The following is a 22,997-nucleotide window of genomic DNA, read 5'->3' as shown; positions in this document are numbered from 1 at the left end:
ATAAATAGACCTATAGCCTCAAAACAGGAATGTAATACCTGTGCATTAAACGTATACTTACTTATTATAACAAACATATATTATTAAATATGTTAACTAAAATTCTTCCCTCTTTCAACATCAAAATGGAGTAGGACCACACATTTAAACAAAGATCTCAGTCAGAGACATTAAGTAAGGCCACAGATGGTTTACATTTCTTGTAGGAGCTGGAAAGTATGTTGTATTGTTAACAATTAGATCTGTGACTGCACTTTCACGTGAGCAGACATGCTGCATACATTTTCATTGCAACTCCCACATAAAATGGGACTCTTTGAATAACCTCACCTTGTCTTCGGAGTACTGTGCACACACACGCACACATACATACATACATACATAACCAATTGATTCTGGTTATACACTATGCTAACTGCAAACAATGACTAAGAAAGAAAAGTAAACCATTTTAAAAGCAAATTAAAGCTAACACATTAAGGAATGTATCGAGTCAAATACGATTTGAATAGGCAGCATTCTTGAACGAGATGCAAATAATTACCAAAGGAGCAAAATCTTCAGCAAGCTTAATTTTGTTTATCTTTACAACTTTGATCATCATTGTGGTTAGCTGGTCTGTTCTCTATGCAAAACACCTTTTTCACATTTACAAATACTTTTTTTGGCATGTACTGTAATAATGTTCTTTGACATCTTTGCTGATGTCAGCAAAAAGCTTTCCACAAAACCCAAACCACTTCCTCTTGAAGGTATTAACTGTTAAGAGACACTGGCAGGTGAGCCCCTAAAGACCTAGAGATGTGACATGCTAGCTACCCATTCTTGTGGTCAATCACTACTCAAAACATTTCAGTCTGATTACATTCAATACTTGTTGGGACTTGAGCCAGGTCCAGTTAATCTAAGATGGGTCAGATTTCCATGTACTGTAAGCCGCAATATATTAGAAGGAGTTTTACATGGCTTAGGGGTCTACTTTAACAGTGGAGAATACAGAATTTAATTTCACAAGTATACATTCTTAATCCATCAACATTCACTACAAACATTTGCACTGATCTGCAGTAAACCCCTTTCATATGTACTTTCTTGTTACATGTACAAATATCTACTGGACATGGCCTGACTATTGTATCCACCTGTCATGATTTACGGGAATATCTGTATTTTCTCCATCTATCCATTATCCAACCTGCTATATCCTAACTACAGGGTCACGGGGGTCTGCTGGAGCCAATCCCAGCCAACACAAGGAACAAGGCAGGAAACAAATCCTGGGCAGGGCGCCAGCCCACCACAGGGCACGTGCACACACACACACACACCAAGCACACACTAGGGACAATTTAGAATCACCAATGCACCTAACCTGGATGTCTTTGGACTGTGGGAGGAAACCATTGTACCCGGAGGAAACCCACACAGACACAGGGAGAACATGCAAACTCCATGCAAAATATTATTAAATAAAATAATATTTTTGATAATTTTTTATTACTTTAGTCCCCATTATGATTTGGCATGGAGGCTATCATTTGATGAAGATTTTTGTCTTGGCAACACCTCTAAGACCACAATGCACATTGAAGAGTGTGAAAATCAGCACCTTTATGGTAGATGTGTGTGCAAATTGTAGTTAAGGAAAGCATGTGTTGTAATTTTAGGGTCTCTGCATTGTTACACCTTACTCATGCTTTTCATTTTCACTTGAAGCTTATGTTATTGACTTCCTAGTTAGGTGGTGACTCTCCCATTAATAACCCTAAAGGCTAATTTCATTCCCTGGGTCTTCATATTCAAAAAAAATCTTCTGACTTTCCAGTTTCCACCTTGGCCATAATACTAACGAAAGCAAACATGGCAGAGATTTTTAAGGATCTTACGGGAGGAAAATTAGAATTAGCTAGAGCAGAAACATTAAAGTTCAGAGATTGTTTATCAAGTTTAAAAGGAGATTGCTAAATCCAATATCACTAAAAATCATTTTCTTTATTTTGCAAGAAAGTTCAGATGCTATTTAATGCACGAGGCTATCTTTTATAACATGGTTTATATATCACTGGTCACCATGACATAGGAACCACAAAGTATTGTAGTCAGACACAGAAAATAGTAGCACCCATAAAAGCCAAAAATACAAAATAATGGTGTCCATAAAACAAAATTAAAGTGCCAACAGAATGCTATCTTTGAAATAAACTATAGACAAAAAATTAAACAAAAATAGAGCATTATTTGTGTACTCTTGGCACTGACTACATGAATATTATGAAGAAAACCAAGGCAGTGCAGCTCAACAAGCGGTTGGCCATAATGTCAAGAAAAACAGAGCTCAATCTGTTAGGCTGATGGTTCAAGCTCAACATTTACCTGTCAAAAAGACTGAATTTAAGGTACTGCAGAATTACCTGCTTAATGTATGAATATGTTAATAGTTGTTCACACCTTTTACAAACACTGGAACTGAGTTATTTGCATATTTATTTGCTTAAACCTTTACATGTGGGGAAATATGCTTTGAATCACTAAATCAATGTTTGTATTGAGTTTTGCCATTAGATTCAACCGAAAAATAATTTCAGGACACTGATGAGTTATAAATATCTGCAAGAAATGCTCCGATTTACAGTTTAAAACCAAAACAGAGACAAATATTTTCAAGAAAGAAGAAAAGGCAGGACAAGATTTATAATCTTTAACCTGTCATTAAACTAAGTAAAGTATGAATATTGACATTGTGCCCGTATGGGTTTTCTTTAAGTAATCCAGTTAACCTCGCAAAATTAAAACATAGAAATGTGAAGAATAAGTACATTGGTAACCATAAATTAATCCTGTATGAGAGAATGTGTCTTCTGATGGACTGCCTTCATCCCCTACAGGCTCAACCTCCCTTTGAACCCAGAATGAAAAGTTTGTGCAGAAGATACTAGACACACTTAAACTGTTCCCAAACCCAAATGTAGCCAAGAAAGATTAAAAGAAACTGGAGTGCCCTCTCAAGGTTGGGGGCGAGATCCTGCCCCAAGTGGAGGAGTTCAAGGAGCTGAGCCGTAAGGCAAGACTCTCAATTTACCAGTCGATCTACATTCCTACCCTCACCTATGGTCATGAGCTATGGGTAGTGACTGAAAGAATGAGATCGTGAAAAACAAGCGGCTGAAATGAGTTTCCTCCACAGGGTGTCTGGGCTTTCCCTTAAAGATAGGGTGAGAAGCTCAGTCATCCGGGAGGAGCTCAGAGTGGAGCTGCTGCTCCTTTGCATCGAGAGAAGTCAGATGAGGTGGCTCAGGCATCTGATCAGAATGCCTCCTGGACGCCTCCCTGCTGAGGTGTTCCAGGCACGTCTAACCGGGAGGAGGCCCCGGGGAAGACCCAGGACACGCTGGAGGGACTCTCTCTCTCGGCTGGCCTGGGAACGCCTCGGGATTCCTCCGGAAGAGCTAGAAGTGGCAGGGGAGGGTGAAGTCCGGGTATCTCTGCTCAAGCTACTGCCCTCGCGACCCAATCTCGGATAAGCGGAAGAGGATGGATGGATGGATGGTAAATTAAGTATTCAATAACAAAACTAATAATAATAAACAGAAATGAGGAATGTAACAAGAGTTATAGAATAACAAAACAAACCTTTACAGTCTCTCTAGGTTTACCTTCTGGGATTCGTTTCCTCCAGCTCTCCTCTTCTTTCCTCTCTTTACCACACCCACTCCTTCTCTTGCCAGTCTCCTAACTCACATTCACTGGAGCTTTATTTAGAAAGACTTTTTATCTTTGGGTCAAGAACCATTTCTGGGATGATATTCCAAACAACCTCTAAGCTTGGGACTTGCCTTTGGAAATCCTGGGGCAGTCTGCCTGGAACTTCCTTTAGAGGCTCAACGTATTTGTGCTGTCCACTCCTACTCTAGGTCATCCAGTTATTATACTATATAGTAAGGAGCTCCATATTTGATAAAGGAACTTCCAGCTGCTATCTACCATACGAAGAGAGGGCAGATACTACCTTGTTTGTGTGCTATAGAATGTATTTTGATTTTAATTTCAGAAGTGATTTTGAACCTTTATTTTAATGTGAACACCACTTGAACATAAAAAACATAATACATTTTTGGATAAAAAAGGCAATTTTTTGCAGTAAAACTAATAATTTCCCCATTCAAGTTCTACAAGTTGCAGGATTGCTAGACATATATTCCAGGGCATGTTGCACTGTGATACTCGAAATACTCGATTTCCATGTCATATTCACGGTTCTTATCAAGGTGTGTTAGCAGACAGCCACACTTTAATGTTTTTTTCATGGAAAGCTGGCATTCATTATGGCATTGAGTTGTAATGACCAACACAATTTACCTTAGCAGGGATGCCACATTTTCAGGCCAGAGACCTAAAAAAAGTTAACAGTAGGCCAAATCAAAACTCTCCTCCACTTACACTATCCATATATTTACATCTACAATGTATAGATAAATAACCCCTCGTTTCCCAATAAGTAATTATTAGATACAAAACATACATATAAGACCAAAAGGTGCTAGTTTAATGTGAATGAACCAAAACAATCTTACCATAATAAGCAGGATCCCAACAGATACAAGTCATTTTCCAGGTATGAATTGGATAACTGACTTTCAGTTCAATTTTTAATATGATGAAACAGAAATGGGTAATGCCTCAGTGGAGTATAAATCAGAAGAAGAGGAAAATTAGCTCTTAGGTCCCATATATATATAGAATTGACCTGGAAGTATGTTCTGGAAATAGGAAGTCCCACCTTAGAGGGTCAGTAACTGTCAATCATATAATTCCACTTATTCTTAAAGAAGGGTTATTTTTATACATAGAACATTATACAAAATGCATATGTAAAAGGAAAATGGCTAACAGCAACATTAAATAGAGCAATATTAATCTGCACCACCTTTCACTGCAATAATAGTCTTGTTTGAAACATGAATAATAAAAACTCAGAGAGTAATTACATATTGTAAACAAAATCACCTTTAAATGAAACTTGAATATAACACAATATTAAGCAATGAAATTCCTGAATGTTTTGAAGACCCCATAGTAAATACCATTTATATATATATATATATATATATATATATATATATATATATATATATATATATATATATATATATATATATATATATATATTTATTGATTTATAACTTCCATTTATTAAATATTGTCTTGACAATGTTTCAAGAGATATGTAAGATCTTTAATTTTCCTTTTTTTTTCAAATGTATCTGCTTATCCATGAATCTCCTAAATTTTCTCCTGTTTTCCTTTAAAAGCTGAACATAAAGGTTTTGATGCTGACAGGACATAGCTTGCAACATAGCTTGTCAATTCCTACTCACCTAACTTTTCCAAAATGCTGTTGACGAAAGATTTCATGCTCCCTGAGATGCTGCATTCATGACTTGTAACTTGTAACTAACTATCCATCCATTATCCAACGCGCTTTATCCTAACTGCAGGGTCACGGGGGTCTGCTGGAGCCAATCCCAGCCAACACAGGGCGCAAGGCAGGAAACAAACCCTGGGCAGGGTGCCAGCCCACCGCAGGGTGTGCACACACACAACCACACACTAGAGACAATTTAGAATCGCCAATGCACTTAACCTTCATGTCTTTGGATTGTGGGAGGAAACTGGAGTACCCAGTGGAAACCCACGCAAACACAGAGAGAACATGCAAACTCCACCCAGGGAGGACTCGGGAAGCAAACCTGGGTCTCCTAACTGGGAAGCAGCAGTGCTACCACTGCGCCACCATGCCAGCCTGATTGTAACTATCAATACTTAATTCAGCAAAGAATAAATAATACATCAAATGATAATGCATTTGGTTTAGCATTTTGATATTTTAATATGTTCTGTTTATATTTTGCAGTGCGTAATATGTTTAAGGTGTGATTTTGTCATTCATTTTTGTGCCAATGATCCATAAGCATGTAAAATGGCAGAAACTGTTATTACTTGGAGATTGTATAAACAGTGAGTAGTTACCTACATAGGTTAAAAACACCAACCAGAGGCATTGGAATTATATACAGAATTCAGAATTGTTCCTGAAGTCAATGAGCATCTCTTTTGTCTTCCTCACATTTATTTGGAGGTTCTCCTCCAGGCACCACTACTGCACCTCTTGGCCTATTCCTCAAAAAGTACCACATTATAAAAGGTGTAAATCAACATTGTATCATCTACAAACTTGACAGCTAAACATCTGCTATTGGAATCCTCTCAAGCAGTTAACATAGATAGGGTAGAGTATATGGGCAACAATTGTGTCTTGTGGATCACCTTTTGATATATGATGGACTGTAAGAATATAATTGTCAATCTTAACACGTGGCTCCCTGTTAAAGTCCATAATCCATTGGGTAAAATATGGTTCCATATGTAGCTCGTGCAATTTATTGCAGAGGATATCAAGCTTCATGCAGTTACAGAATGAAGTAAAGTCAATAAACAGTATTCTGGCAAAGGAGTGTGGTTTTTCCAAATGCGCATAACTGGTATGAAAAACAGTCATGACCACATCCTCCTCTGAATGGTACTATCTGTATGCAAATTGCAATGGATCCAATGAGGATCCAACCTGTAAAGTAAAGCAAATAAAAACCAGCTGTGCCAGACTTTTTGCAAAGAGTGATATAAGGTCTACTGGGCAATAATCATTTAATTAAATTAGACAGTTATTTTTTGGAATTGGTTGGATTCAGAGTTCTTCCAAAGCGTTGACACTCTTTTCTATTTAAGGTACATATAAATGCTGCATAGTCTAAACTACAATCCCAAACAAGTTTTACTTAAGGTAAAAATAGATATTCATTTTTGCTTTAGATTTTCATTGTGATTTTCAGTCTCTTGAATTACTAAGTATAACATTTCAGCAGACATGTAGAAATTATTAAATATCCTATTGAAGAACAGCTCATTCATTTAACAAACTTTCTTACATATAAGAGTAACACTGGGTGCACAATATGTTTCTTAATGTTATCTTCAGATCAGTAACTGTGTGTACACAGTAAGTGAGTCTTTTACAGTTGCAAACAAGATAATATTCTAGTAAAGCAAAACTACATCTGTGAACATAAGCAGCGAAATCTCTCTATTATAAAAAGAAATCCTGGAAAGCAAAAGCAAGGTGACGATACGTGATCTTCTCAGAAGTTCTCGGTAGACATTTAAAAGACCCGCGAGACAAAAGAGACTTGCCACAGAACATCTCGCGGGAACCATAAACATGAGACTTGGTGTCAAGAGATTGTCCAAGGGCCGTCTCACGGGGACATGGAACATGAGATTCTTGCAAGACACGCCCTACTTACAAAAGATATCATATAAGAGCACACCCATCAAAAAACACTCAGTCGTAGTAAAAGCATGTAGTGCACACAGAGCCTGTGCTCTCAACACATATAAAGTGTATAAGGACAATACGGAGAATAGAGACCCAACGGCGTTGGAGAGAAAAAAAGGCAGATTAGAGATTATGAAAGCAGTGGAATTCGAAAGGCTCAAACAAATGATGGCGCGATACACATGCAGAGAAAGGTACAGAATATGAAAGCAGTAAAATTAGAAAATATTGTAGTGTCCCAGCCAGGTTGAGGCCTTTTTGGTTTTAAGTGGTTTTGGGAGGGTGGAGTACAGCATGGAAGACTGATAGTGGGGTATTGATTGATGCGGTAAGAGGGGGGCGAGACACAAGGCATGAGGGATTGGAGAGGGTATTAGAAAGTTGTGTTTGGGGTTACAGAGTCAGCGATTGTTCAAGTAAAACTTTTGTGACACTTTATCATGTCAGTCACTACCAAGGTTATTATAGTTAACGAAAACTAAAATTAAAACTGATACTATTATTAAAAAAACATTTTCGTAAACTGAACTAAAATAATTAACAAAACCGAAATGAAAAACTAAAACTAAACAAAACTATTAAAGTTGCTGGAAAAACTAACTGAAATAAAATAATAATTTCCTAAAATATTTTTAGTTTTCGTTTTTGAATGAATATTCTTGCCGTTAGTCTTTAACAGTCTAAAACAGAAAGTCATCCACCAGGAGTCGCCCGCATATATTCATCCAGTGAGCGGCAGCTGGTGAAGGAGGGCGGCAGTTCACACAGCATTTGCGGTGACAGAGCAAGCTGAGTGCGGGTGCGTAAAGTATGAGAAATAGAAAGCGATTTGTGTGCCACATTTCTTTGTGCTTTTTGTATATCAAGATGTAATTTAAATGGCTGAAATCAGAATGTGCTGGTTAACAAAACGTTTACCATAGAAAAATCACAAGTGAGTAACGTGTCAGTGTATTTCTCAGGTGTCTGCTTTTTGTTGACAGCAATTCACCTGCCACTTCGCGCAGGAGAAATCGTTTTTACATTCTCATATACAGAAAGTATAGTAATCATGAAAAAATTCGACCTTGATATTTTGATGAATCTTGACGTTGTCCAACAATACTGTTTTTTGGAATTGCTTGTGTGCGCGTCTCTGTGCGTGTGTAAACACGATAACTCAAAAACGTAACTAGATAGATGGATGAAATTCGGCATGTGGTTGTTATACCACAATTGTAGATCTGTATTAACTTTTTGACCAAATCCATCACCCAGAAGTTGTACTTTATCTGAACACATACTCAATTTTTCTTTATTTATACAGCTGCAGAGTCCGATTTATTCAACTTTACTTTTTTAATAATTGTTAAATATATTAAGTTGATTTGTTGTTGATGGTTCCTTAATGTACATAATATGAAAATATAATCATTGTCTTGCAGTTTACTCCTCCAAATATCCATCCCCATATCCGAGTATACAAGGAAGTCCAGGGGAGATCATTCCCGGTTTTTAAAAATAAAAGGGTGCCGATCGAGAGACTGACTAGGTCATCATACAAGATCAGCATATTGTTACTGACCAATCCATTTTGCTTTAAAAACATTGTTTAACAACGAAGCCATATAAACAAAGGCAGAAAGTCCGACAAGTGATGAAAAACTACAAATGGGTTTTTGTATTTATTCCATATTTATTAATTTATCATTTTTAGTTCATATTCACAACTCAAAATACCTGATATTGTGAAAGTAATCCATTAGCAAAATATTTTAAAATATTTCTCTCCGATTTTTCAATGTTTTTCTCTCTCTCCCAAAATAGATGGTTGAAATATCTTATTCTTTTTGTTCTTAACATCAGCCTTATCATACATATTGCATACCAGGGATTTTTCCTGCCTTGCATCCAAACCTGCCGCAGTAGGCTCCAGGTTTTCTGAAATCCTACTCTGGATAAATAGGTTTAGATAATGTATATATTGTTCCTAATCTCAGATGCTGTCTCTGTTGTTTTATGCCTGTCTGTACTCCTATTGCCTGCTCTTGCCCTGCTCATTATGGGTTTACTGTCCTTTATGTTGGGCTATTCAAGTCTCACTGCCCCTAACCTTGACACTACATGCTTGTTGTTCTTTGTTTCCCTCAATACAGCTAGGTGGGGTCTGCACACTGATTCAAGTCTAAGAGCCCTATTCTTCCTAAGCCCCTGTGATTTTCATGAGAAAATATTTTAAAAATTATAAAATTGTGTAAAAGTTTTGATTATGATTGTTTTTATCAGACACAAATAAAACCAGATAAAAAACCAGGCTGTATAGTAAGCTTCCACTAACATTAAACTTGTATCCAAATCTGTTAAGTGTACATTTCTGTCTGATTGTGACACAAAACTAAGCGCTCCATGCCGTAATTACTAAAACTAAAACTGAAACTAATATATATAAAAATAAAATAGAAATGTTTTTGTGAAATAAAAACTAAACTAAAGCTAAAAATACATGATGAAGGAAAACTAAAACTAAACTGAATTTCCAAGTAAGATCAGAAAAAATATAGAAATAAAAACTAATATAAAAAGGCAAAACTATAATAACCTTGGTCACTACAGTATCAAAGAAAAGACAGAAATATCGCATTATCGAAAAACAAAAGGTGATTAATCATCAGAACCAGGTGTAATTGAAAAAAGAGCAGGACAAATCGAGGTCAGAAATAAAAGGCAAAGAGTAGACAACAAAGTCTTTTCGCATTTGCATCATTCAATGCACAAAACGTGGATTTAAACAATAATAGGCCACACGCTATGAGAATCTGTGGTCCTGGAACAGTTAAAGCAACAAGAAGTTGAATTTCAAAGAATACACAATTCGATCAGGTGTATATTTATGATTACGGAGAAGCGATGCAAATTTTAACAGGCAAAAAGAATGGTAATGTATATATTCCGTGAGTAACATTACACACCAAAGGAGATTGTGATATTTCATTCGTATTAAAATGTTTACAGTTTACCATGAAAATAGCTTTTGCTATGACAATTAACAAATCACAAGGACAAACATTAGAAAAAGTCAGATTATTTATTAGAGAAACAGAAACAATATTCATTGTTATACGTTGCATTGTCACAATGTGTCTCCAAAAAATATTGTTTTTAATGAAGCTTTTAAGTAAAAGTGCAAATAATTAAATTGAAACAATTCCAAAGAAAAAAAAAATTAAAATTGCATATACGACTAACCAAACACAGGGGTTGGCGAGCGAAGAAAGCAGGGGGCGAAGCCCCCTAGTTTAATAAAAAATATTATCTTAGTCAGTGGCCAAGATTACTAAAAATTCTTTGTTTCTTTTTGTATTGCTTTTTTACTTTGCCTAAACCACTCCATAAAGTTTTTTTTTTTTTTGGACACATCTAGACTAAAGTCTAAGGCCTATTCCTACCATTATTGCAACTGTCTACCACCAACCTAAATCAAACAATGGTTTTTTTTTACAACTTTGCTGCATTTCTTACCCATTTATCTACAATGTCATCTATACTAATAAAAGGCAAAGCCCTCATTGACTCACTCACTCACTCACTCACTCACTCACTCACTCACTCACTCACTGACTCATCACTAATTCTCCAACTTCCTGTGTAGGTAGAAGGCTGAAATTTGGCAGACTCATTCCTTACAGCTTACTTACAAAAGTTGAGCAGGTTTCATTTCGAAATTCTACCTGTAATGGTCATAACTGGAAGCTATTTTTCTCCATATACTGTAATGGAGTTGAGCTCGAAAGCCGTGGGGGGCGGAGTTTCATGTGACATCATCACGCCTCCCACGTAATCACGTGAACTGACTGTCAACGCAGTGCGTAGAAAACCAGGAAGACCTCCAAAAAGCGCTGAAGAAAACATGCATTATATAATTGAGAAGGCAGCAAAACAATAAGAAGTGAGCGAGTGACATATACAACCATATTCATGAGTGCTGCTACTTTGGAAACAAAGCACGGTGTAAACCTAAAGTTTAAATTAAGTTCATAGACAGGCTTCCGCTGGTGTTTGTCATGCCCACGGCTAATGCGGGATACAAGTTTAATGAGAGGACGCAGGATATAAACGAGAGTTTTGATTACTTTGTAACTAAGTTAAAATTGCAGGTGAAGGGCTGTGCTTATGCAAATTCGAGACTGTGTTTGTGGGGATTGACAGTTAAGGCGGGTGGGGGAGTCACGTCATCATCTCCCCTCCCATTTACCTCATTTCGCTCTGAGCTGAGGTCCGCAGCTAACGCACGCAGTGTTACGGAAGCGACTTTGTGACGCTGCCGCCAAATACTCACAGAAAAATCCACAAGTTAATAATACACACGCTGTCTCTAGAGTTTCTCCACACTGAATCCTCCAAGCACTACTTACTAAAGGTTACATTGACAATCGTGTTACATTATTTTTAAAATGTTTCCTTTTCTTAGCACAAGCACAGCTGAGAAGCTTCAATGCATGTGCTCCATAACACGTTAAAAAATAATGCATTTAATCACACTTTGCATTTCAAGCAAAGTGAAACTTCTATCAATGCATGATTTCCTGGTACACCGATTACATTGATCAGCGCTTCCCGATTCATTTTACCCTCGCACCCCCTTGGTTTGAGAAGAAGTATGAAAAAATATGAGGTTAACACAGAAAACAGATCACCGATTGAAGCTTTATGAATAATCGATTCGCCATCAATAATTGTTTTGGTAAAGCCATACTCGGTGTAATCCTCCTTCCATTTTATAATTTTTCCGCCACTAGCCATGATTAAATGAAAGGTAAAAAAGTAATAGCGAAGCGAGGGTGACTTATTCAGGCAGGCAGGCAACAGCTCAATAGCTCGAATTTGGATATAAGTAGGTTCTATTTAGTCACCAGAAATATCTTTGGTAGGAATGGAAGTTGAATTTAGTCTTTAAATTTCTATGGTGAAGAAAAATTTATGCAATGATGACTAAATTTAACTATATAAAGTCAAAACTTGTATATATAAAGTCATTCCCGAATATATAAAGTCAAAACTTGATTATATAAAGTCACTGTCAGAATAAATAAAGTCAAAACTTGAATATATAAAGTCAGCGTCGGAATATTTAAAGTTAAAACTTGAATATATAAAGTCAGCGTCGGAATATACAAAGTCAGCGCTGGAATATCCATCCATTTCCCAACCTGTTGAATCCAACCATAGGGTCACGGGGGTCTGCTGGAGCCAATCCCAGCCAACACCGGGCGCAAGGCAGGAACCAATACTTTATATATTCAAGTTTTGACTTTATATATGCCGACGCTGACTTTATATATTCAAATTTTAACTTTATATATTCGGGAATGACTTTATATATTCAAGTTCTGACTTTATATATTCTGACGGCGACTTTATATATTCAGAAAATCAATGTATTTGCATGTTTGGTACCCCATAGTATATGTGTGTGTGTATATATGTACACATGTATGTTTATATGCGTGTGTGTGTATATATATATGCCAGCAACACTCATGACAATGACAAAACAATTACATTGTCAATCATGTTACGTTATTATTAAAATGTTTCCTTTTCTTTTACTTCTCCGCAAATGGCTGGTATTTTGATATATATATATATATATATATATATATATTGTGAAAGCTGGCCCGGACACACAGATGGACAGCATTATTTCACCCAACACACCCTTTATTTGCAATATTTACAAGTTTGTGTATCAACAAACCCCAGTGCCTCCAACACCAATTCACCCAAGTCCAGGCCTTACAGTCTCTTTGCCTCTCTCTTCTGGCCGCCTCCAGTCCTCCCGCTAGCTCCGTCCTCTTCCACCCGACTTCCGCTCTAGACTAAAGGGAGGCGGCCCCTTATATACTGCTCCCGGATGAGCACCAGGTGGTTCCGGCATTCCCTCCTTGGCCACGCCCCAGCGTGGCGGAAGTGCCGGCTGTCCTCCCGGCAGCTCTCCGGGTTGCCCAATAAGTCTTCCCCCCAGCACTTCCTGGTGTGGCGGAAGTGCTGGGCTCCAGGGTTCCTCAGGCTCCAGGGCGCCGCCTGGCGGTGGCCACGGCCCCTACAGGGTTGGGCTTCCAAGCCCTCTACCCGTGGCCCCCAATACAACCAGGGCGATCGCCCCCTTGCGGTCTGGAGGAGGCACAAGCCCTCCTCTGGTCTTCCTGGGCATCCCGGCCGGGCTCCATCCCCGGCCAGGGACCACACGGGATAAACCGGCATCGGGGCGCCGCCTGGCGGTGACCTCAGGTCCCTACAGGGTTGAGATTCTAAGCCCTGTACCCGAGGCCCCCAACATAACCAGGACGGACGCCCCCTCGCGGTCTGGAGGAGGCACAAGCCCTCCTCTCGTCCTCCTGGGCATCCCGGCCGGGCTCCAGCCCCGGCCGGGGACCACAATATATATAGATATGCCAGCAACAATCATGACAATGACAAAACAATTACATTAACAATCATGTTACGTTATTTTTTACATTTTTCCTTTTCTTTTTCATAACTTCTTTAACACACTACTTCTCTGCTGCGAAGCGTGGGTATTCTGCTAGTCAAACATAATTCTGTTGGGGGATTTTAATATACTTATGGACAATATCAACATCCCATTCTCTAGAGAATTTTATCTTGCCTTGAGAATTTCGGATACCAGCAGTAAAGGACATATCTTGGACCTGATCTGCTGCTTTGGTGGTATCCCTCTTGATCTTCCAGCAGATGAACTTGCCATAACTGATCATTTTCTCTTTTCATTTAATGCTAAACTTACTTTTTATATTACTAAGCTTCCCCATCTCATATCTTTCCATATATTAACTTGGATTTTCTTTCTTCTAGAATTGATTCCCACATGGGCTTTTATCATTTATCCATTCTTGAAGAACTGGTCTCATATTATAACACTGGACTCAATGGTATTCTTAATTCTCTCGCTCTGTTAAAAATCAGATCTGTTTCCCTTTCTTTTTCTGCCCCCTGGTTTACACCTGAACCTTTGTTTCTGGAAGCCAAGGTAGGGCAACTTGAAGGGGTTTATAAAAAAACTGGACTCTTTGTCCACAAAGAGATGCATAAAAATCATGTACTTTATTATAAGGACTGTATAGGTAAAACCAAATCCAACTATTACTCTCAATTAATTTCTTGTAATAAAGGTAACACCAAGTCATTGTTTTCATTACTTAATAATGTTACACAACCTCCAGACTCTTTACCATCTCACCTTTACTCGACTGCTTTTTGTAATTCTCTTGTGTCCTTTTTTTCATGAAAAAATCCAGAGGATACATTAGCATCTTGGTCCAGATTCTCTCTGTATTTCCTCTGAACTACATTCACCTATTCACTCATTTTCCTTTTTCCAGCTTCTCACCTTCTCAGAAATCTCAGATCTCGTCCGCAAATCTAAGCCATCTACTTGTCAGCTGGACCCCCTTCCCACAGTTTTGGTTAAAGCTTGCCTACCCTCTCTGGTGAAGAGTTCCAATCTGGTTTTTATACTCACCACAGTACAGAAACAGCACTTGTTAAAATTACCAATAACTTTCTTATGGCTGCTGACTCTGGTTTAATTACTATTCTCATCCTCCTTAATCTGAGTGCGGCCTTTGATTCTATTTGTCATACCACTCTCCTTAATAGATGATCTTTGATTGGAATTACCCACACTCCACTTGATTGGTTCAGATCCTACCTCTCAGGCCGCACTCAGTTCATTCAGCTTGAAACTTTCACATTTCAACCCACCACTATTACTTCAGGTGTCCCCCAGGGCTTTTTCCTGGGGCCCCTTCTTTTTATTATTTACCTTCTTCCCCTTGGCAATATCTTTCATAAATATAACATTAATTTTCACTGTTATGCTGATGACTCCCAGCTCTACCTTGCTAGTAAACCCACCTTTTTTTTTTCCACCATCTTCGCTTATTGACTGCATTGCTGAAATTAAATCCTGGTTTTCTTTTAATTTTCTTAAATGAAATAGTGACAAACTGAGGTTCTCCTCATTGGTACAAAGTCATCATTATCCAAAGCCAATAATCTTTCACTTGCTATTGATAATTCCTTTGTTTCCCTTTCACCTCAGGTCAAGAGTCTGGGTGTCATCCTTGATAGTACTCTGTCTTTCTAATCTCACATTAATAACATCACCCGGTCTGCTTACTTCCACCTACATAATATTAATCACATCCACTCCACTAATACCACTGGCATCCTTGTTCACAGTCTTGCTACTTCTTGTCTGGACTATTGCAATTCGCTCCTCTTTGGTCTCTCTAATAAATCTATCAATAAGCTTCTGCTGGTCCAGAATTCTGCTTCTGGCATCATTACTCGAACTCCGTCTATTCACCATATCACTTCGGTCTTGCAGCAGCTTGATTAAAATTAAATTTTGAATTGATTTTAAAATTCTGCTGTTAACATTTAAGGCGATTCATAATCTCGCCCCTCCATATCTGTCCGACCTTCTTCATGTTGACATTCCCTTCTTTAACCTTAGATCCTCTTCCTCCATCCATCTGACCATCCCTCTCGTCCATCTAACCACCATGGGGAGCAGAGCTTTCAGCTGTTCTGCTCCCAAGCTCTGAAACACACTACCTACTGAGCTTAGAAATATCAACCTTCAAATTAAAACTTAAAACCTATCTGTTTAAAATGGCTTTTTGTTTATTATTACAGTGGTTTGTTTGGTTTTAACTTTTACATTTTCTGTATTTTCTGATGTTTCAAGCTTTGTTTATAATGTGCTTTTTTATTTATTGTTTGTTTGGTGTCCTTGTGTGCTTAGAAAGGTGCCTTGTATAAATAAATGTATTATTATTTATTATTATTAAAATAAATTTCCCCTTGGAATTAATAAAGTATCTATCTATCTATCTATCTATCTATCTATCTATCTATCTATCTATCTATCTATCTAAAAGCCAGATCGAATGTTATTTACCTATTTACCTTTATTTATTTACTTACTTCCTGCAGCGTAAAGTCACAAGTACAGTGCAGAGCTTCCCGTGTACATATACAAATTACAGCGATGGCAAAAGTGCATTCTTGTACCGATGTAGAAGCATCATCATGATCTGAGTTGACCTCTGTTATAGCATTTGTGTGTGAAAACAGCAGTGTCAAATGCCCCAAGACATTTTGAGACATTTTGTCTCTTTCAACATCATTCTGTGTTCTCTTGATCAGTATTACAAATAGTATAGTATCAAAATAACCATGAATGAAATTTATTACATTTAAGTTCCCATTTACATCCTAAAAGTAAAGTCCATTTTGAGAAGTGAGCTGCTCGTAGTCTTACTGTTTTAGTATATAAACATACATTTGATTCCAGTCTGTAACAGCCAGTGTAATTTATGATACTTGTAAAGGTTAGCTTTTTTTTTTTTTTTATTCAGTTTTAATCTCTCAGCCGCATTCACAATCTCAACCAAACCCCCGCCCCCCGCATTTGACACTGCTGTTTTCAAATAGATGCGCTATAACAGAGGTCAACTCAGATCATGACGACGCTTCTATATGGGAGTACAGCCCATTCAACAACCTCAATCACATTTTTGAGGCAGCAGTTGTAACTAGTGGCGGAAGCATAATTCAATGGTCTCTAAGTAGCATGGAAGGCATGTGTCTCATGAGCTGTTTACTTCTATATATTCTACTGTAACAGCAGGTAAATGATCAATTCAAACAATATACTATATAATAAAAATGAAAAAATACTTGTTTTACAATTAAAAAAAGCTATTTAACACTTTTAGGATGTAAATGGGAACTTAAATGTAATAAATTTCATTCATGGTTATTTTGATACTGATCAAGAGAACACAGAATGATGTTGAAAGAGACAAAATGTCTCAAAATGTCTTGGGGCATTTGACACTGCTGTTTTCACACACAAATGCTATAACAGAGGTCAACTCAGATCATGATGATGCTTCTACATCGGTACAAGAATGCACTTTTGCCATCGCTGTAATTTGTATATGTACACGGGAAGCTCTGCACTGTACTTGTGACTTTATGCTGCAGGAAGTAAGTAAATAAATAAAGGTAAATAGGTAAATAACATTCGATCTCGATCTGGCTTAGATAGATAGATAGATAGATAGATAGATAGATAGATAGATAGATAGATAGATAGATAGATAGATAGATAGATAGATAGAAAGGCACTGTATAACAGACACATGTTTGTAACTAATCTGTGTAATATCTTACTCAACAGGCCATGGCTGTCCAGCCAGTTCCAGTGCGATTTCTTGTCATCATCCTCCACCTTGCTCAGTTCAGTTCTGTCCATGCTGGAGCTTACTATGGGATCAAGCAGATGCCCCAGCAACATGCTCCAATGCAGCAAATACCTCACATTCCAATGGGTAAGGAGGGCATACCCATGCAGCACCTGGGCAAGGAGATGGCACACCTGCAGTATGGCAAAGAAATTCCAATAATACCACAGTACAGGAAAGAGATACCACAGATGCCTTTGCACATGGGGAAGGAAATACCAAGAAAAGAATTCAAAGGTAACAAAGAATGAGCGTAACACAATACTGTAAAAAATCTTTCTGAGTTTCCCACAATGATTAAGAAAAAATATATTTTCTCTATGGTCTGATCCCTGTTTTACTTTATGTACAAATAACATAATGCAACATATATCAGGTTATTGCAATTTGTCAAGATGTTATAAAGCTCTTACAAATACAGTACAGTTGTAGAGTCTTAAGACAGATACTAGGATTAAAAAAAAAGCCAGTTGCTTCCCCAAATGAAGATTTTAAAAGTCCCGTGTGTCAATTGCATTGTTAATCTTTTCCCTTCATTTTTATCTGGCTTGCTAGCTATATACAGCTTAATTCTGCTAAAAATTCTCTCTTTTATTTTGGCAGCATTAAGGCTGTGATAGCCAAAGTTCTATACAGAATAATACTATCCAGATCAGAGTTATTTGCGCTGGATGAGCTTCTTTATCATTTTCTTTCAAATAATAAGAATAAGGCTTTTTATCTTTAGAAACAGTGTTGCATTAGTTTAAAAATCATTCATATTTAATTCTTCCTCGATAATAAAAAGTTATCATATGATCCCAACCAATGTTCCCTCTAAAGAATAGCATATAGTGAGCACAAAACATTGTTTATGAGTGACATTTTGTTTAAGCCCAAAATTTATGAGCACCAGTTTTCGCGATAAGTATGAGCGACGCCGTTCGAATGAGTGATCGTGCAGAAAGTATGAGCGACGCTCTGAATTCGTGTGAGTGATCGCTCACGCGCTAAGCTTATAGGGAACATTGATTCCAATTATTTTCTTGTATGTACTGTATTTCACTTCTCCGTGCCAAACAGTCAGTGCTTCATATTTAAGAGTCAACAATTTGCTGTGGTAGTAATTGCACTAAATCACGTAATCCTAATAGTCAGTGAAACAATTAGGCATAACAATTTTGACAGTAATATTTGTAACCACTGCATGTTTTGTTTCTAATAAATTTCCAAATGTAAACATTGAATTAATTAAACTTCCATTTATAACAACATTTATTTATATAGAATAGTCTCACACACAGGATATAGTTCAAAGTGCTTTACGGTATGTCAAAGAAATAGCTACAAAAAAAAAAAATTTGGTAATAATTGATAATAATAAATAAATAACACAAAATTAATCAATGCAGGCTTACATAACATAGATATGTGATTAGCAGAAAAGTAGAGTCCATATATATAATAACGTATTATATGGCCCTAAAGATAGGGTCAGAAGGCTGTGAGAAGAGACAAAAATAAAAAAATATAAAAATTGGGGAAAAAAACAAAATATGCAGGGGTTCCAAGTCCAAAAAAACATCCAGGCGCCATAAATGAAGTTAAGTTATTCCTCATTATTTCTAGGCCTCATCCCAGAGTATTCGAAGCAGTGGATCTCATACACAGTTGGGGAACCTGCTTTCATTCGAACATCACAAGCTGCTACATAGTGCCTTGATCAGCTGTTGGAGCAAAAAGCCTCCACAGAAAAATCAGAACATAAAGCAGATAAAAATAGACATTAGTAATGACTGCAAATCCATGATGATTATAATAATTCTATGCATGTATAGTCTATTAGGAATACATCTAAAATGTAACTATGAAAAAACAAATTAAAAAGTAGGTCTATTTGAAGATTTTTTAAAATGATCTATAATGTTAGCCTGGTGTACCTCTGTTGGTAAAGCATTCCAAATTTTTGGTGCACAGCAGAAAATGGCCATCTCACCATTTCTATTGTGATTAGCTTTTGAAGTAATGAGCAGACCTCTATCAGATCATCTAAGGTTACACCTTGGAATATAGAGGTCCAGGAACTCCAAAATATAGGAAAGAGCAAGACTATTTAAAACTTTACATACCATTGATATTATTTTAAAGTAAGTTCTAAAGGACACAGGCAACCATTGTATTGATGCTAAAGCTGTGAGATGTGCTGTCCTACATCCATCCATCCATTCATCATCCAACCCACTATATCCTAACTACAGGGTCACGGGGGTCTGCTGGAGCCAATACCAGCCAACACAGGGCATAAGGCAGGAAATAAACCCTGGGCAGGGTGCCAACCCACCACAGGCTGTCCTACATTTAAAAATCATAAAACAGATTTATAAGATTAAAATAATCTCCTAACAAACAGACATCCTTTAGCATGCAACTATTAAAGCTATCAAAAACTCATAACAAAAGTTAAAGCTGCAAGATCTCATTTAATCGGTAAGTGCTCATTTATCTTTTAAAGATCATAATAAACAATATTCAATATACAAAGGAAAACTTTGTTTTACTAATGAAAGACGAGCTGTTTACATTCATTCAATTCTTGATACCTACTGAATAAAGCACCGTTTGGTAATAAGACATTTAGCTGGTATGAAAACAAATCTCTTTATTATATGAAAAAATCCTGTGATGAGACAAGACTTTTTTCAAGATATCTTTTGAAGTCCCGCGAGACGAGACTTCTGACATGAAGTTTTTTCAAGTCACGCACTCCTCTCAACCATATTCAACCATGCACACGGTCCTCTCAACTCTCATTCGTGTGAATGCTTTTGACAGACACAGTTTCTTCTCTCTCAGCTCTTGTAAATGTTTACATTTTTATCACTTTAAGTTCCCAATTAAAAAAGATGCGTTATGTCCAAATCTTATTGAACCCTTCATCACAAAGGGTTATCAAAAGTAAAAATGAGTAATATGGGCAATCCTAGCACCTAGAAATGATGAAGTCAAATGAATTAACATGAAAACTGTTGATCAGTTATACAGCAAATTTGTTAAATGTGTATCAATAGAATATGCTGAAACAGTTGATGGTGATTGTGTGGAAGATTAAAACATCAACTTACAATATCCTGAAGAATAATTACAACTGTTAAAACCGTCTGGTCTTCCACCGCCCAAATTACTGTTGAAAGAAGGGTGTATCCAAGAATGGTAATGCAGTACATCTTCTGCAGATAACATTAGACACCAAAGGAGATCTTGATATGCCATACGTATTAAAACGTTTACAGTTTCCCGTTAGAATAGCTTTTGCAAAGACAATTAACAAATCAAAGGAACAATTCAAAAAAGTAATTTTATTTATTAGAGAGAAAGAAATGAAATTCAGTCACGGGCAGTTATACATTGCAATGTCACGGTAAAAGTCCAAACACAGAATCAAAATTCAGCGTGATATTGACGAAAATTGAATTGAAAAAATAGTTTTTACTGAAGTTTTGCAGTAAAAGTGTAAGTTTAAAAAGTATTTGCGTGTTAATTACAAAGCCAAACAGAACAAAATCATATAACACAACAAATAACTCTAACACAACATGAAACATAATTTCCTTTCAAATTATTGCGTTTTACTATTTTTTAATGTGGTTAATTACTCACTGTAATGTAACATAGTTCTATTATGCCTGTGTACCTTGTAATATGTCATACCCATGAAAGTAACAATCTGTTTAAAGAACCATAATGAGGCTAGTGCGTAGCGCCTGCCCAGGGGTTGGCGAATAAAGCGAGCAAGGGGCAGAGCCCCCTAGTATTAAACAAAAAAAAGATTGTAAAAAGCAAATAATTAAAATAAGCACCTGGCTGTTTGCAGCACATTTTAAACTAATTTGAACATTTCCCATTGTTTAGATGAAAGTAGACAAGCAACTTTCAAAGATCATAATAAATATTTAAGTCTTAAACCATAAGTGGAGGCTGAGGGGTGAGCAGAAGCAGACGAGACTGACGGGATAGTAGAGGTGTCAGTTTTCTGAATGGCTGGAACAAAAGGCTGAATATTGGCAGAGCCTATGGTGTTTGTTAAATCATGGCCCATTTGAATATTCACATTTTCAGTCAAAGATCAGTGAGCCCTTTCTAACAATGCTTTTAAAGTCAACAATTCTTCTGGTGTTGCGATTGCATGTATAGTTCCTAAAAGACAGTCAAGGTGTTTACAGTTAATTGGAGCTATAACTGGTGAAGGAACTCTAATAGTATCTATTTGGTTGATATTTTGGTTTTGCCAATTAAAATATTCTGATTCAATAAAATATTGCGGAAGAGGAGTAAGAATTTTTGGGGGCTGAATAGAGTAACTAAGTTCATCCACTATATCAAGTAATAACTTTAAAATTTATAAACTGCTCCTAAACCCTAAGTCATCACTTGAACGCCTTTTTCTGCTGTTTACTTCTGTGATATTGTTTGTATTTCCTTTGCCACTGCTGATCCCACTGCTGCTGATCCTATTGCTGCTTCTCCCATTGCTACTGCTTCTGCTTGCCATTATTTCGGGAATTCGCTTATCTGAGATCGGGTCGCAGGAGCAGCAGCTTGAGCAGAGAAGCCCAGACCTCCCTCTCCCCGGCCACTTCTTCTAGCTCTTCCGGGGAAATTCCGCGGTGTTCCCAGGCCAACCGAGAGACATAGTCCCTCCAGCGTGACTAGGATCTTCCCCTGGGCCTTCTCCTGGTTAGACGTGCCCAGAACACCTCACAAAGGAGGCATCCAGGAGACATCCTGATCAGATGCACGAGCCACTTCATCTGACTCCTTTCGATGCAGAGGAGCAGTGGCTCTACTCTGAGCTCCTCCCGGATGACTGAGCTTCTCACCCTGTCTTTAAGGGAAAGCCCAGACACCCTGCGGAGGAAACTCATTTCAGCCACTTGTATTCGTGATTTCATTCTTTCAGTCACTACCCATAGCTCATAACCATAGGTGAGGGTAGGAACGTAGATTGACTGGTAAACTGAGAGCTTTGCCTTATGGCTCAGCTCCTTTTTCACCACGACAGACCAATGCAGAGCCCGCATCACTGCAGACGCCGCACCGATCCATCTGTCGATCTCCCACTCCATTCTTCCCTCACTCGTGAACAAGACCCCAAAATATTTGAACTCCTCCACTTGGGGCAGGATCTCACTCCCAACCCTGAGAGGACTATCCACCCTTTTCCAGCTCAGGACCATGGTCTCGGATTTGGAGGTGCTGATTCCCATCCCAGCCGCTTCACAGTCGGCTGCAAACCGATCCAGAGAGAGCTGAAG

At 37.6% G+C, this 22,997-nt stretch overlaps 1 protein-coding gene across 1 annotated transcript in view; it reads left to right on the top strand.

Moving 5' to 3' along the window:
* The window catches only part of col8a1a (collagen, type VIII, alpha 1a), a 161,554-nt gene that overhangs the window by 116,434 nt on the left and 22,123 nt on the right, over positions 1–22,997 (top strand). Inside the window, exon 5 of the mRNA XM_039744865.1 lies at positions 17,643–17,943. Within this exon, the coding sequence (XP_039600799.1) occupies positions 17,646–17,943 (298 nt within the window). The 5' untranslated portion in view covers positions 17,643–17,645. The remainder of the gene's footprint in view (positions 1–17,642; positions 17,944–22,997) is intronic.

The sequence above is a fragment of the Polypterus senegalus genome, chromosome 2 (genome assembly GCF_016835505.1).
Source record: "Polypterus senegalus isolate Bchr_013 chromosome 2, ASM1683550v1, whole genome shotgun sequence".
Classification (NCBI taxonomy): domain Eukaryota; kingdom Metazoa; phylum Chordata; class Cladistia; order Polypteriformes; family Polypteridae; genus Polypterus; species Polypterus senegalus.
This window is presented reverse-complemented; position numbering and strand designations above follow the sequence as displayed.